The sequence below is a fragment of the Glycine soja genome, chromosome 3, assembly GCF_004193775.1.
Source record: "Glycine soja cultivar W05 chromosome 3, ASM419377v2, whole genome shotgun sequence".
Taxonomy (NCBI): Eukaryota; Viridiplantae; Streptophyta; class Magnoliopsida; order Fabales; family Fabaceae; genus Glycine; species Glycine soja.
The window spans coordinates 32,412,481-32,425,543 of record NC_041004.1 but is presented as its reverse complement, the minus strand read 5'-3'; the positions used below and the strand labels follow the sequence as shown (position 1 = coordinate 32,425,543).

The 13,063-nt window shown below is 31.0% G+C and overlaps 1 protein-coding gene across 1 annotated transcript; it reads right to left on the bottom strand.

The window, feature by feature from the left end:
- Nucleotides 1-10,201: 10,201 nt before the first annotated feature.
- Nucleotides 10,202-10,574, bottom strand: LOC114405150 (putative inactive methylesterase 20). The gene is made up of 2 exons (XM_028367795.1): nucleotides 10,482-10,574; nucleotides 10,202-10,366 (listed from the first exon to the last, which is right to left on the bottom strand). Exons 1-2 carry the CDS (start codon nucleotides 10,572-10,574, stop codon nucleotides 10,202-10,204), a joined length of 258 nt encoding a protein of 85 aa, XP_028223596.1.
- Nucleotides 10,575-13,063: the final 2,489 nt, after the last annotated feature.

The following is a 13,063-nucleotide window of genomic DNA, read 5'->3' as shown; positions in this document are numbered from 1 at the left end:
GTATATAAGCTGCACTCCAAGGATTGAGGCAGCCGATGTGGGACTTGGGTATTTTCCCAATAATATATAATGACAAAGCCAAGTAATGACAATGATATTTTTCAACAAGATCGTCCAAAAAAAACACAAGACATTTGAAAAAACAGTGGAAGAGTACTCTTTGATACACCTTTTGCAACTAGAGTAGCTGATTTCTTTAGATGAGATTCTTGGACAAGTGCAAACATTGTCTTCTAAGACACAAGTATAAGGAGAATCAACACAAGTTTTGAGGGATATTTTAGCACAAAGTGTCACAAAAGATACAACTTCATCTATTCAATCGACCTTAAATTCTTCTGAGAGTGAACATTTCAATTAAACTAAGGGTAATATCTAAAGCATATACTTTCACAGTCGGAGCAGGATCCTCAAAAGGACTAGCTCAAGAATAGGTTGCAACATTGGTGTAGTGAAGCCTATTCTCTACTCAAAAAATTATTCAAATTCTTTTTTGTCATTACCTCAAACCACGTTCCCTAATGCAATAGATTTCTGGTTTAAGGTTGCTTTTCATTCCTCATTATTTAAAGACACGTGATTTTTTTTCATTCTTAACCCATGTAGTTGTGAAATCCTTCAATTTTTTTTCTGCAAAAATTATAAGCAATACTTTAAACTCTTATTGTAGTTAGTCACACTGCATTCACTATGTTAAACCCAACAATCTTAAGCCAATAATTTTCAAGAATAAAAATGTTTTACGGAAATTGCAATGTAGGGGTAAGACTTCTTGCCTTTTTGTTCTATTTTTGGGTCACGTAGTTTGTAATATATTTGAATTTTTAAGACTTCTTGCCTTTTTGTTCTATTTTTGGGTCATGTAGTTTGTAATATATTTGAATTTTTAACCTTTGATTATGTGAGTATGTGCTGATTACATACTATATTCAATTGAATGGACTTATGGACATATAATTAAGATCTATTGACCTCTTTATAGTGTTTCATTAGATATAGTATATGTGTATTACATATTAATTATATCACAATTATTTATACAACTTTTGCTTTGGTTATATTCTTGTTCAATAATAGGGTTCATTTGTTAGGGTTATCGGTTGCCAATCAAGAGCATAAATGTGTATTCTACCCTTGCTCTTATGTCGAGCATGAATTATATAGTAGTTAATTATGTTAAACACCTAATTATATCTTCATGATTCCTGAAGATAGGATATGATTAGGCAAGATATGATTAAATATGATCAATATATAGTTAGAATATGATTAAATATTATCCCCTAGGGTCCAGGATATAAGATAAAGGCACTAATTGTGTAGTTGGGCATAATCTATGCTTTGGGTCGGGCCAATCAACACCCAAACCATTAGGTTAGATAATGACTCTGTTTGTTGGGCTCGGCTCAATAGAGACCCAAGGGTACAATTCTAAGCGTAGTGTAATTTTTTAAAATTAACATTTTTCATTAAAGAAATGCTACCACGTCTTATCCTTATTTCATTTCTTTTAAATTTTATAAGGTTTCATTCATATGAGTCATGTTGCATATATAGTATATTATTTGAGCTTGCAAAAAGGAATGGACCTATTGGGACAAATAAACAAAGAATATGCAAAAAAAAGTAAAAGATAAAAGAATGAGAAAATCAATCAATGGAACTTAAGATAACAAAAATGTGAAAATTTCTTATAATTTACACAGAAGTCCTCAACAATGATGCCCGAAACTTGTTCATAATGTTTGGGAAGGGAACCAAATCATACGAGTACCAATGAATATTTAGATATGTATCCATAGGGACCTGCATAATATTAAGTTCATTTGACACATTTTGCTAACAAAGGTTTAAGGACAAGTATAAAATGCAGTTGAGAAGTAATACTAATTAAGAGAGAATTAAGTAAAACTAAATATTCAACAAAGATTGAAATAAAACCATTTATGATTTTTTATCAAACCGATGGTATGAGATGAAATGATTAAAAATCAATATGACAAATGTTGTCGAGGTTTGACTTCATAAAACACCATTCCTTACGTATCCCCAAACACGTAACAATGAACTCACATCAAAGTACTAAAATTAACATCCAATTCTTAATCCCTAATTCTTTAGGTGGATTCAGGTCAAATTTCCTCATCATATCCATAATTCCTCAAAAGCTTGAACAAGGAAATTTGTATGAAGCACAAGAATTAAAAAGATAAGATCAATAAATAAAGGCTCATTCCTAGATCATAGATCTATTGAGTTCTCTATTTCAGATCTTGAATCAAAATGTCATCACACATGAAAATGGGTGCATACTTGGTAACTGCAGTTTGTTTGGTCAATAATCAATAATATAACATCTCTCAGAAAGAGATCGAGGCAAAGGTCTCACCTGAGATAAAGCAAGTGTAAGATCCTGCATAATACGTAATTGGATTTTACTTCCATAACAAGCAAATAACATTTTTAATCCTGGGGAGCACTATTACATATTTACATTGCACATACTGTAAAAATTCTTAAGGGGTTTCCTAGACTATCAATGATAGGAAGCAATAGGATCTTGAAACCTATGGTTGTCACAAATAATCAATAAGCAACAATACATAATGATGTGTACCTTTCTCCATAGGAAGACTTGTACCTTTCTCTATAGGAACTTCTCTCCGGTGCACTTTGATTTCTTTGAAAGAGGAGAGAAATAAGATTTCACTTCCTTAGGCCTTTCTTTTCTGTCTCTCTCCGTTCGTGATGGCTATGGGTATGAGAAAGAACACTTTCTGGTCAGGAAGGGGACCTTATTTCACGTTAGTGGGTATTAAGCCCCTTTTATAACCACTACTCCCATCAAGTAGCAGTTAGTTCTAGAAACTTCTCCTATTAAGCCCAATTACAATTTAGCCCTTAATCGTTAATTATTTACTTATTAGTCCCTACATAAGTCACATGTCTCTCACATGAGACATTAATTCTTACATTCTTCCACTTGGCGCATGTGACATTAATAAACATTATGGACTAAATAAATAAATAGATTAGCTAACATAATGCGCATTAAAATTGACTAAATTGTTCTATACATTGGGTACATCATAATTTCATGATTAAGAATAGGAACCAATTCGAGTCATGGCGGTTGTACATCATCTAATCGATATAGTCCCTTCCATATACTACAAATTAGTCTTCTCCTTAATATGACCATTAGTTAGGAGTACATAATTGGTCCAACATAATGTCTTCATTCAAGACAAAACCTGTTAATATTACTCTAACACAAACATGCATGCAAACATAGAGAACATGTAATCAGAAACATATCATAATTGAGCTCAGAGTGTCACTAAAAATACATAAGATAAATTACACTTAATGATCATCAATAACAATAATGCCCATACTTTCAACATGTTCTATAATGTCTTGGACGGTAATCCCTTATTCAAAGGGTCAACTATCATAAGGTTTGTGCTAATATGTTCTATTGACACTCTTTGTTTCTAAACTTTTTCCTTCACGACAAAGTACCTCAATTTCATATGCTTAGCACCCTTAGAGTACTTGTCGTTCTTACAAAAAATATTATTGCGGAGTTATCACAATACATTTTCAACGGCCTAGCAATACTGTCAACAATTCCAAGCCCTGAAATAAAGTTCCGCAGCCAATTAGCCTGAATTGTAGCCTCAAAACATACTACAAATTCAGCTCTCAGATGCAACAACAACTGATGCATACAAAATTACTTTCATTTGTTTTCGTTCCATATCATTTCTAGGACATTGTGCGAGACTAACTTTGTCTCATTTCTAAATTAGAATAGGTGATGTTAAACACCTTTCCATCTTGAATCTCTCTAGTACTTTATCGATATATACTTTCTGAGATAAGCCTAACAATCCTTGTGATCTATTATGGAATATTTCTATCCCTATCACATAGCTTACCTCACCCATATCTTTCACTTCAAAGTTTTTAGAGAGAAATTTCTTAGTCTCATGAAGAAGACCAAGATCGTTAGCTTCAACCAAGATATCATCAATATACAAAATTAGAAAATAACCTTACTCTCACTGACCTTCCGATACATGCACCGATAAACAGTATTTTCCTTAAATCTAAAGGAAATAATGGTATCATTAAACCTCAAATACCATTGGTGGGAAGCTTGCTTTAAGACTGTATATTGATTTCTTTAGTATGCACACCATGTGTTCATTTCCTTCAACTGAGAACCCCATTGGTTGGTCCATACAAACATTCTCCTCTAAATCTCCATTCAGAAAGGCGGTTTTCACATCTATTTGATGTAGCTCCAAGTCATAATGGGCTACTATTGTCATGATAATCCTGAAAGAATCCTTTCGTGAGACCAGTAAAATGTCTCTTTATAATCAATGTCATCTTTCTGAGTAAATTCCTTAGCAACAAGTCTAGCCTTGTAACGTTCAAGGTTGCCATGAGAGTCACGTTTAGTCTTGAAGACCCACTTACAACCAACTCTCTTACAACCCCTTGTTAATTCTACAAGGTCCCAAACACCATTATGTTCCATGAAATCTATCTCTTCTTTCATGGCATTTAACCACTTCTCAGAATTATCACAACTTATAGCTTGTGAAAATGAAACTGGATCATTATCATTAATGCTTAAGTTTGTTTCTGTTTCATGTAAGTATACCACATAGTCATTCGAAATAGCTGGTCTTCTTTCTCTTTGAGACCTCCTTAATGCTACTTCTTGTGGTTCTTCCATAATAGGTTCATTATGCATCATGGGTTCATTATTGTGTTGCTCCTCTTCATTAATTTTGTAGCAATAACTGAAGGAGCAATCACCTTACTGTTAGAGGCATAAGCTAAAAGGACTTACACTCTAACTTCTTTAATTTCCATTTCACGTGGAACTGTACTCCCACTGATTTCATCATTTCCAATGAACCTTGCATTTCCAGTTTTGACAATTCTCATACTATGATTAGAACAATAAAACATATACCCTTTTAACTTTTCTAGATAACCAATGAAATATCCACTGATTGTTCTTACATCCAATTTTCTTCCTTGCGGATTATAAATCCTTATTTCTGCCTGACAACCCCAAACATGCAAGTGCCTTATACTAGGTATCCTATTTGTCCACAGTTCAAAAGGTGTTTTTGGAACTGCCTTACTAGGAACCCTATTCAACAAATACATGATAGTTTTCAAGGCATACATCCACAAAGATATGGGTAAAGTCTAATTGATTAACATACTCCTAATCATATCCATTAAAGTTCTATTACGCCTTTCTGATACATCATTTTGTTGTGGTGTACCGGGAATTGTGTATTGCACACAAATACACGTTTTTGAACAAGCTTAGCAAATGGACCTGGGTGTTGCCCAGTTTCATCATATCTTCCATAATACTTATCACCTCTATCATATCTAATAATTTTCACATTTATGTCTAATTTTCATTTTACTTCATTGTAGTAAATTTCTAAGGCATCCATTGCCTAAGAAATCTCGGGCAGTAAGTAGACATAATCGTAACGTGAATAATCATCAATAATGGTGATAAATATCATTCCTTTCTGAAAGAACTAACATCAAAAGGTCCACAAATATCAGTATGCACAATTTCAAGAAGCTGAGTGCTTCTTGTAGCTCCTTTCTTTGTATGTTTTGCTTGTTTTCCCTTAATACAACCCACACAAATATTTAGATCCGTAAAATCTAGATAAGGAATAATTTCATTCTTTACTAATCTTTTCATCATTTCTCTAGAAATGTGACCTAAACGTTTATACCACAAGAAAGCAGATCGTTCATTCACTAAACTATGTTTAGTGTTAACATTATGATGCAGAGTCAAAAAAGTTTCAGCATACAAACTGTCTAATTTCAATTTATATAAACCATCATAAAGGATACCAGTACCAATGAGATGATTGTGCTTAAATAAATTGAAACATTCATTACCAAAATTAAAAAAGTATGCAGTAACATCAAGTTTAGATAATGAAACTAAATTCCTAGATAAATTAGGTACATAAGGAGTTTCCAGTAAATCTAAACGATGTTCAGTGTTGCGTTTTAAACAATAAGTCTCAACTATTTCCACTGGAGCTTTCACTTCATTCCCCATGAAAATAAACTTCTCATTTGGGCTAATAAATTGGAATGTAAGGAATCTCTGCATAATGTTAGAAACATGAGTCATACATCCAGAATTAATTCATCATGTATCATTAGAAACTACAGTTAAGTTTGATTCAAAACATACATGAGCATTAAGCTCACCATTCTTTTCGAACCAAGTCTTACACTTTAGGCAATCCTTTTTTTTTTTTTGGAAATATCTTAATTTCACAAAATTGACAATTATTGCCCTTTGATACCCTTCTTCTGGATTTGCAAAGAGTCGTCGTTGTTCTTTAATGACCATTTGCCTTTATCATGCTTCTTCGTAAATTTCTTTTCAAGCTCCTTGATTCCCTTGGTGGCTAACATAATGGACTAAGTGACTTCCTTGATTCTTAAGCCTCGTTTCTTCCTGAACTAACATATTGTGCAATTCATGCACATTCCATTTATCTTTCATGGTATTATTGTTCATTTAGAACAGGCCAAACTCATACGGTAATGAGTTTAGAATAAACTGAACAAGAAAGTTCTCATTCATAGCCATTATATTCCCAAGGTCTTAAGTCTTGCTGCAATGTTTGTCATCCCAATGACATGTTCATACATAGTACATGAACCATCAAACTTCATGGTGGTCAATGTACTCATTAATGTCCCAGCAACAGACTTATCAGCTGTTTGAGAGCGCTCTCCCACTAATCACATAAACTTTTTAGCACTTTCAATTTTAGGGAGAGTTGTCTTAATATTGTCTGCAACTGTCATTCTCATCAACATTAGGCTGAGTCTGTTAGATCTTTCCCAAGTTTTATAATGAACTTTCCCTTCATTGCTACTAACATCAATAATAGTAACAAACTTCTCTTCCAACATAGCAAGATCATGATCCAAAACACCGAGGTGAAATTGGACTTGCTCATTTCAGTCAGAGAAGTTAAGCCCATTAAAATTGGCTCAGATGATACATAAGAATCCAATGAATTCAAAACCTTTATTACATAATAAAATTCACATAAGTGTTTTGAGACATAAAATACATGTCATACATATGATTCATTCAGATAACAGTCAATGTATATTGATGTTCTCCTTTGGGTGATACATCAACACACAACATACAAACATAATGATGCTAATAAAATTTTAACATTATTTGACAATTAAATATGCACCAATTAGTAGTATCTATTTCCTTTGAGCATATAAATAAAACTAATGATACACACAAATTGCCTACAATTATATTCATTAATTATAAGAACAACTAATCAACCTTTGGGCGATCCATAAATGCCTTATAATAATGAATTTCAATTACCCATAAACCAATAATCATATAATTTAGCATCCATTATTCTATGAGTAATTGGAATAATCATTAAGTTGGAATTAAATAACCTTACAAATTTAGCCACTTTGGTGACTAACAAATTCAACATACATTTAATTCCAACCAAATATTATTGAAATAATCATTAATTTGGAATTAAATAACCTTACAAATTTGGCCACTTTGGTGACTAACAAATTCAACATACATTTAATTTCAACCAAATATTATTGAAATAATCATTAATTTGGAATTAAATAACTTTACAAATTTGACCACTTTGGTGACTAACAAATTCAACATACATTTAATTCCAACCAAATATGTATGGCCTGCACATACTTATTGCTATTAACAATTCATAGCCATTTTATTAATTTCATTCCAAGACATAAAATAATATTTGCATTTATTTGTGTTTTTGCATTCAAACACGTTCAAACAAATATGTAGCATATACATATATTTATTGCTACAAGATATAAACTTTCGATCCTTCAATTACGTTTAATAATAATTTCCAGAAGAAAAAAAAAACATAAGTGGGACTGGAAATAGCAAAATGGGTTACAAATAGCAATATCCAAAATTTCTATCTTTCCTCTCCTAGGAACGTAATGCGCAGTTTTTTTTCAATGAATTGGAATTGCAACTCACGCTTTCTTTCTCCATTATAAATATATAGTGGCAGCCACAATGACTTTTTCCAAATTTACATAATATTTATACCCTGTAATCAACGTAACATACGTGCTAGTGCTTTTCAAAAGGTTGAAACTTACGCTCACAGTAACGTGGCTTTCTCACATCATATGATTTTTTCAAAACATTGGGAATTAAAAGGAAGTAGGCCCGGGAATGCTTTCTTCATGAATATATAAATAACCTTAATGGAATTAAATCTGGGCAGCTTCCTCCATTAAAAAAAAATGCAGCAGAAGCTTTCTTTTGAAATTTTTGTATAATATTTCATTCATACAAAATCTCATACTTTGCAGCGGAAAAACATAATTAATGCCAAAAGCATATTATCAAAACATAATACATGTAAAGAAATTAAAATCCCTAAATTTCATAATAAGGGTTTATACATAATTGAGTGAAATTCAATTATCCCTAAATTTCATAATTAGGGTTCACACATAATTAGGAGAAATTAAATCATTCTTGGAGAATCATAAATTTCATAACACATGCTCTGATACCACATGTAAAAATTCTTAAGGGGTTTCCTAGACTATCAATGATAGGAAACAACAGGATCTTGAAACCTATGGTTCTCACAAACAATCAATAAGCAACAATACATAATGATGTGTACCTTTCTCCATAAGAAGACTTGTACCTTTCTCTATAGGAACTTCTCTCTGGTGCACTTTGATTTCTTTGAAAGATGAGAGAAATAAGATTTCACTTCCTTAGGCCTTTCTTTTCTATCTCTCTCCATTCGTGATGGCTATGGGTATGAGAAAGAACACTTTCTGGTCAGGAAGTGAACCTTATTTCATGTTAGTGGGTATTAAGTCCCTTTTATAACTACTACTCCCATCAAATAACAGTTAGTTCTAGAAACTTCTCCTATTAAACTCAATTACAATTTAGCCCTTAATCGTTAATTATTTACTTATTAGTTCCTACATAAGTCACATGTCTCTCACATGAGACATTAATTTTTACACATACATGCAAAAGATAAAGTTTATCAAAACTAAATCAAGTTCATGTGTGAATGAAAACAAAATAATTTTTAATCATCTGTCCATCTCTTTTATTAACTTTCTAATTGCTCAAATAATTCTGGAACAAAGACAATAGACAGTAAAGATATGTTTGGCTTAGTAAAGAAAGTAAAAGAAAAGAAAAAGATAGGAGTGGAAAATAAGATGATTTTTAGGTTATCTGATAGGAGACAAAATGAAAGGGAAAAAAAATGGATTATACGTAAAATCGTATATTTAGGTCATCTTCCTTTGTCCCCTTCCATCAAACAACAGAATTTTATTTTCTTCCCTTGCCTCTTCAACATGTTCTAAATCATATTGTTGGAAAACCTATGGAGAGAGGAAAGCTGATGTTACCTTTATATACTAAATAAACATCTTTGTGTACGATTATACAACATTCAACTCCCAGCGATGAGAGGATCGGAGCTTTGTTAATCTCATCCAATATGAAATATTGTTTACAGCGCCTAATCTTTTGCTTACCTACACGAGTGACACAAACTTCCTCAAATTCTCTGGTTCCACAATAGTAATTTAATGAAGTGTTGCAATGCATCTATATCAATATATATATATATATATATATATATATATATATATATATATATATATATATATATATATATATATATATATATATATATATATAAAGTTAAAGTGTTTTAGGCCTCTTTGTAAATCAAATTAGTTTTAGTTTTCACTTAAAAAACAATAAAGTATAAGGTTGGTCTATAGTGATAAAGGAAGAAGGAAAGAAGGAAGAAGCAGTGGCTTCAAACTCTCCCACTAACAAAAAAAAAACTAACAATATACTAACAACAAACATTTGCCTAGTGATAACTAATAATACTAACAACTAACAATACAACTCTCTAAAAGAAAGTTGACAGTAGAACTTGAATTCAACTTCAACATAGAACCAAATATATAAGAATTTACTTTAAATCATTTCAACATGATTTAGATGATACAACCATGAAGTGAAACACTCAGATAATTGGTTGTAAATGCATGCCTAGTGAGAAAAGTACATCTTGAAGAAAATCTGATGTGGTTCGGTTTCAGAGACAACAGTTGCAGTGATGCAAACTGCAACAGAGATGTTTTCAGGGTATTTTCCCATGGCAACAGATACTGATATCCCACCAAGACCGTGACCAACAAGAATCACCTTTTTTCTCTATAGAAAGAGAGTCCAAGAATGTCATCAAAGGTTCATGATACTCTGAAATTGAATGAACCTCTTGCATATGCTTTGGATTAATTGATAGCAGAAGCAGACATGCGGTTGTGACATTGTGACCTTCTGATTTCAGCTTATTGGCCACCTTATACCAACACCATGCACCACGAAAGGATCCATCGACCGGCACATAAGTGCCTACCATTAACACAAAGGAGGAAATAATGAAAAAATAAAACAAATATGACCAAAAAGTACCTTGTCTTTCCTTTCTTCATTGATTGACTTCTATAGAAACTGAGCCGTTGGGACATCCAGTAACGAAGGTGAAAGGATTAAGATGTCCTTCACCTTTTGCCTATAAAAAATAAGAGTGACTCATCTGTACGAGTCACTGTTCATGCGTCATTTTCGTTCTCCTTCTTTCTTCACTTTTCGAGTTGTTATGATTCTTCTTTTTTCTCTTAATTTCCTGTGTTGTGTCGTTTCACCCGTTGATGCTTCTTTTTCTTGGGTGGGTGCTAGATGTTGTTGTTTTGGATGCTATTAATATTGGTTTGATATTGTTATTTGAAACAATGTCACAAACAAAAATGACTTTTTTTGGAAAAATCTCATACGGATTAGCAAACCATATGATCATACGGATTGACTTTTTTTTGTTGAATTTTCTTCTAAATTTATTTTTTTTGAAATTTTTGTTTGGATTGTAAATATATATTTGTCAATTATTATTTAAATTTTTTCGTAGTGTAATGTTGTTTTCTAATATTAGTGAAATTTTATAATTTTTTTCTGATTTATATGTTAAGTATTTATTTTATTTATAAAAAAATATATTAGTTATTACTAAGATTAGATTAGATTAGATTAGATTGCTAAAATTAAGATTAGATTGGTGAAATAATTAATTTTTAATATTGTTATATTATATTTATTTAACTTCTAAAAAAATAAAACAAATATTTAAAAGATATTGAATTTTTTACTTATAAAAAATATTGAAATCATAATTAAAAATAATTTAAATTTTTTAGTTACAAAAATTATTTAAACGAAAATTTTAAATAATTAAAATTTGTTATAAAAATATTAGTTAATGGTTTTGCTGACTAATGTCCTTAAAACATTAGTTAAAAAATTAAAAAAAAAAAAAAGAAACATTAATGATAGAGATTATATGAATCAAAAATATTATGTACAATTCTAATAAAAAAATATTTTAGTTCGTTAATAAATATTCTAAAGTAGAGATTAACATTTGCCATTTTATAATTAGTCATTTTTGTCCATCTTTACGTAACCTAGGACCCTAGCGTAAGGTAGGAAATTCACCAATTATAAAAATGCATGTAAAACAAAGTTTTAATTTTTTAAGTATAAAGGCTAAGGACATTTTTTACTCAATATGTTTTTCATTGTATAAAAAGTAAAAACAGTGTTTTTATGCGTAAAATGACAAATAACAAAACGCATTATAGATGGAAGTCGTTTAATTTTAACTATAGTTTCACTAGCACAATTTAAAATAGGTTTAAAATTAGTTGCTACATTCTAGTTTGGGTGAATGAATCACTTGATTATAAGTTCAAACAACATTAAATATCTTTTTTTAGGATAAAAAAACTTATCAATTTTATTATTAACTTTATTTAATAATAAAAATATCTAAATATAAATTACATTATTTCAAAATCTATTTTAACCAAAAACAATTTTATTCAAAATAAATTTTACTAATCTTCAAAATTCACATATAAGTCGTTGTACTAATGATATTGGACTTAATTTCCTTAAATAAGATCTCAGGTTCAAGCCTTATAAATGAAAAAAAAATAATTAAAAAGAAAGAATCCAAATAAAAGTGATTAACTAAATTTTTTTATTTCCTTAAACAAGGTAAGCATTATGAATGAAAAAAAAAATGTTTGAAAGGAAAAAATCTCATTAAAAATCATATTTCGATAGGATTTTAGACAAGTCAACAAACATGAAGTGAAAGCTCTTGGATAATTGGTTGTAAATGTGACTAGTCAGGTGAGGTTTTGAGAGACAACAATTGCAGTGATGAAAACTACAACAGTGATCTTTTCAGGGTATTTTTCCATGGCAACAGATACAGATAGCCCACCAAGAGTGTGACCAACAAGAATCACCTTTTCCTCTGGAGGAAAAGAGACCATGAATGTGATCAAAGGCTCATTGTACTCTGAAAATGAATTAACCTCTTGCACCTGCTTTGGACTGATACCAGAAGCAGCCTAGTCTAGAGTTGTGACATTGTGACCTTTCTGATTTCAACTGATTAACCACCTTATATCAACACGCACCATGAAGGGCTCCATGGACCAGCACAAAATGCCCACCAGTAACACAAAAGGAGTGAGAAAGAACAAAACAAGGATCACCAAAAAGTACCTCTCTTGTTTAAACATCTTCATGATTTTGACCTTGCCTTTCCTTCCTTCATTGATGACTTTACTAAAACAATGTAGTATTTATATATGACTAACTCATTATGAAAAACTGTTAGACTAAAATTATCGAGTTAATTTAAAAGTCATGTTGAATATTCGTTATTTTTATAACAATTATGAAAGACTAACATTACCAATTAAGTTAATTTAAAAGTCGTGTTCAATATTCGCTATTCCTATAACAATTATGAAAGATTAACATTACCAAGCTAATTTT

Bases quoted from the DNA above. Each gene is read 5' to 3' on its own strand.
- LOC114405150 (XM_028367795.1), bottom strand. From the start codon at position 10,574: ATGGTAGGCACTTATGTGCCGGTCGATGGATCCTTTCGTGGTGCATGG. The intron at 10,367-10,481 runs GTCACAACCGCA...CTCTTTCTATAG, and splicing joins TGAAATCAGAAGGTCACAAT to AGAAAAAAGGTGATTCTTGT.